The sequence below is a fragment of the Gekko japonicus genome, unplaced genomic scaffold, assembly GCF_001447785.1.
Source record: "Gekko japonicus isolate JY-2015 unplaced genomic scaffold, Gekko_japonicus_V1.1 scaffold384, whole genome shotgun sequence".
Lineage (NCBI taxonomy): Eukaryota > Metazoa > Chordata > Lepidosauria > Squamata > Gekkonidae > Gekko > Gekko japonicus.
Window position 1 is genome coordinate 568,366 of NW_015175980.1, and position 3,760 is coordinate 572,125.

Here is a 3,760-nt window from a genome sequence, read left to right on the forward strand (position 1 = left end):
GGCCTCGCCCCCCCCCCTCCTCCCCCCAACGCACCGGCGCACGAGCGGGTCTTCCAGATCTTGAGGAGCAGGATGATGATGGCCGCCAAGTGGGACAGGTCCCCGGTGAGGCGGAAGACGTTCATGGCGGTGGCGGAGCGGGACCGGGGGGGGAAGGCAGCGCCGGGGGAGCCGACCGAAGATGGCGAGAGCTCAGCGGGCACCGAGCGACGTGGCCCGGGGACGTGGCCAGAGACAGCCAGCGCGGGCGCGGGGCACGCCGGGAAAAGAGAGCGCGCGAGCAGCTGGGGGGGACGGCGACGCAGGCGAAGCCACGCCCCCCCCGCTTGGCCGCCCTCGCGGGGAGAAGGAGAAAAGGGAGAGCCGCGTGCGCAAGCGCATAACCGGCCTTCTTGGCTCCCTCAGCCCGCTTCTTTTCCCCGGGTTTCGTTCTCCGTGGGCTGTAGTGCGTCTGCGCGTAGCAAGTGTTAGCGAACCATTTTCGGGTTTTCTTGTTAAACCCCCCCCCCCCCAAAATCTCAAAGTGATTTTTTCTTTTTTAAAAAAAGGATGCATCCATTGTTATTCACTGTATTTTTTAATTTTAGCGTGTGCCTTTGTATTAATTTTAATTATTTGAATTTTGCGTGTGTGCATCTTTATTGTGATTTGACAGGACATTCCTGTTTACTCAGAAGTAAGTACCATTGAGCTCAGAAGTTAGTTGCACTAGGATTGCAGGCAGACAGTGTAACCCTAAAAGCACTTTCCTGGGAGTAAGCGCCATTGAATAGACTGTTAAGTCGTGCGCTTAACAAAGAAGTCGGAGAGTGATTCAGCAAGAATGCGGTTTATTCTTCAGCTCTGTTACTTCTCCGGACACGGTACAACGCTCGCCAGCCAGAACCCATCATTCGAACCCCACATACACTGGCTGCTCTATATTTAAACATTCCCGGCTAATGTAGCCACACCCACTGTACAATAAAGCAACCTATGAGGTTGAAGCAATAAGGACCAATCACAAGCGATCCCGCTCTGCACGGTGATTGGCAAACATATTCTGGGCTAGGGCTCCTATTGGTTACATTAGGATCCTAGCCCAGGGCGAAGCTTAACATGGCATCTCAATGGCACAGTTCACAAGGCAGTTATATACATCTCAATACATAACAAATCCCGCCCCCCTAAGCAAAAACACTATGTACAATCATAATCGCTTAGGTACATTGGCGCTCTGCGCGAGTACAGTCATATTCGCTTAGATAGGTGGGCACTCTGCGAATTCGCTGAGACCTCCGCGGCGTAGGAGGTTCAGGGCACCTCTGAATTGGGGGCACTCTGCTTGACTCACTCTCGAGTGGGTCAGGTACGCTACCATCCCTTGCAGCGGGTCCAAGAGTAGGGGTCTGCCCTCCCTCAGGGTCAGTACTGGGCTCGGCAGGCTCGGCAGTACTCACCTCCGGCAGAGGTATGGGATGGTCATCGGGGTCAGGTAACTCAGTTGGCTGCGAGGTGGGGCGGCCAGTCGCCCACCGCTGCCTCAACTGGTCCACATGTCGCCTCCATTTGCGCCCGTCCGCAAGCTGGACTAAATACATGCGGGAACCCACTACCTCAGTTACAGTGGCTGGAAGCCACGAATGTCCCCCAGCATAGTTCTTGGCGAACACAGTATCTCCGCACTCGTATGTGCGGACCTTATTGGGAACACTCTGCTGCTGGGGCCTCAAGTCGTTGAGGTCTGGATGCAGCCTATCCAGCAAAGACGCTAGGCGTCGCCCCATCAATAGCTCGGCCGGGCTGCGGCCTGTGGCAGAGCACGGCGTTACGTGTTGCCGTAGAAGGAATGACGCTAGTTTCACTCCCCAATCCCCGGATGTTAGCTTGGCAAGCGCATCCTTGGTCGTGCGGACCATTCGCTCTGCCTGCCCGTTCGATGCTGGGTGGAACGGGGCAGACGTAATTTGCCTGATGCCATTGTTAGCCAGGAATTGAGCAAACTCTTGCGACACGAACTGAGCGCCGTTATCGCTTACCAGGACATCAGGCAACCCATGCGTGGCAATTAAGCGGCGCAACACATTTATAACAGCAGTGGAAGTGGTGGTAGACATTGGCGCCACTTCCAACCATTTCGAAAAAGAATCCACTACAATCAAAAACATTTGACCCTGTACTGGGCCCGCCAAATCTATGTGCAGCCTCGACCAAGGCTTCCCCGCCGATTCCCATTTCTGTGGGAAGGCGGTTGGCGGTTCGGGTCTCGCCTGCTGGCATGGCGTACACCCCCGTACCCACTCTTCAATGTCAGCATCCATCCCAGGCCACCATACATATCCCCGGGCCAGAGCCTTCATATGCACCATGCCGGGATGGCCCTCGTGTAGTGATTTCAGCACTTTTTCGCGCCAGCGTTGCGGTACAATCACTCTGTTCCCCCACAGCAAACAGCCCTTTGATACCGACATTTCGCTTTCCCGCGTTTTGTACGGTTTGAACTCCGGCTCCAACGTTCCTGCCGGCCACCCCCTCCACACCCAGTTAATAACACGACTGAGCACAGAGTCTTTTGCTGTCGCAGCAGCAATGTCCTTAGCAGACACAGGTGCCTCCGGCAGTTCCTCGATAGCTAGAATGGAGCAAGTAGGAGCAGGGTCCAAGTCCTGGCCGGGCAGAGGGCAGCGGCTGAGCGCATCAGCGTGTCCAATGGCCTTACCCGGCCTGTGCTCCAGGTCGAACTCGTAGGCTGAGAGGAACAAAGCCCACCGCAACATGCGTGCGGACATAACATCAGGGAGTTGCCGGTCCTGGGCAAAAATCCCTAGCAGGGGCTTGTGGTCTGTCACCAGTATGAATCTCCGTCCAAACAAAAAGTCATGAAACTTCTTAACAGCGGAAACTAGCGCCAAAGCCTCTTTGTCAATCTGCGCGTAGTTTCTTTCCGCTGCTGTTAGCGACTTGGAATAAAAGGCGATAGGGGCTTCCCGCCCGTCGGGCATTACGTGGCTCAGCACAGCTCCCACCCCAAATGGGGACGCATCAGCAGCTAACACAAGCAGTTTGTCCTCATCATAATGTGTTAACACTGCATCAGACGACAACAATTTTTTCACCCCATCGAATGCCCGCTCATGCTCTGGACCCCACCTCCATTTTGTGTCTTTATGCAGCAGGTTGTGCAATGGGGCCGCAATCGACGCCTTGTGGGGCAAGAAGGCGTGATAAAAATTAAGGAGTCCTAGGAAGGACTGTAACTCCTTCTTCCCTTGTGGCCGTGGGGCATTCTGGATTGCGGAGACCTTATCGTTAGTAGGATGGACCCCAAACTCATCCACCCGGAACCCCAAGAACTCCACACTCGGGACTCCCACCAGGCACTTCGACTTTTTTACCTTCAGGCCCGCATCAGAAAAACGTTTGAGCACCTCCCGCACTCGGCACAGCAGCTCGTCATCAGATTTGCCCGCTATTAAGACATCGTCAAAATAGGGCACCGTGCCCGGCACCCCCCTCAACAACCCCTCCATGAGGCTCTGAAAAATCCCCGGCGCAACATTCACTCCGAATTGGAGTCGATTTACTCTAAACGCCCCCCTATGCGTTACGATGGTCTGGGCGTCAGCCGCCTCTTTGGTCACGGGGAGTTGTTGGTACGCTTGGGCCAGGTCGAGTTTGGCGAATACCTTCCCTCCTCCCAGTGATGCCAGTACGTGGCTAATGACTGGTACAGGGTACGAATGCTGCTGCAAGGCTTTGTTAATCGTGCACTTGTAGTCAG

At 55.1% G+C, this 3,760-nt stretch overlaps 1 protein-coding gene across 1 annotated transcript in view; it reads right to left on the reverse strand.

Annotated features, from left to right (window-relative positions):
* Window positions 1-273, reverse strand: part of KDELR2 (KDEL endoplasmic reticulum protein retention receptor 2) — a 21,165-nt gene extending 20,892 nt beyond the window's left edge. The window contains exon 1 of the mRNA XM_015426201.1: window positions 35-273. Within this exon, the coding sequence (XP_015281687.1) occupies window positions 35-125 (91 nt within the window). The 5' untranslated portion in view covers window positions 126-273. The remainder of the gene's footprint in view (window positions 1-34) is intronic.
* Between the last annotated feature and the right edge of the window lie 3,487 nt (window positions 274-3,760).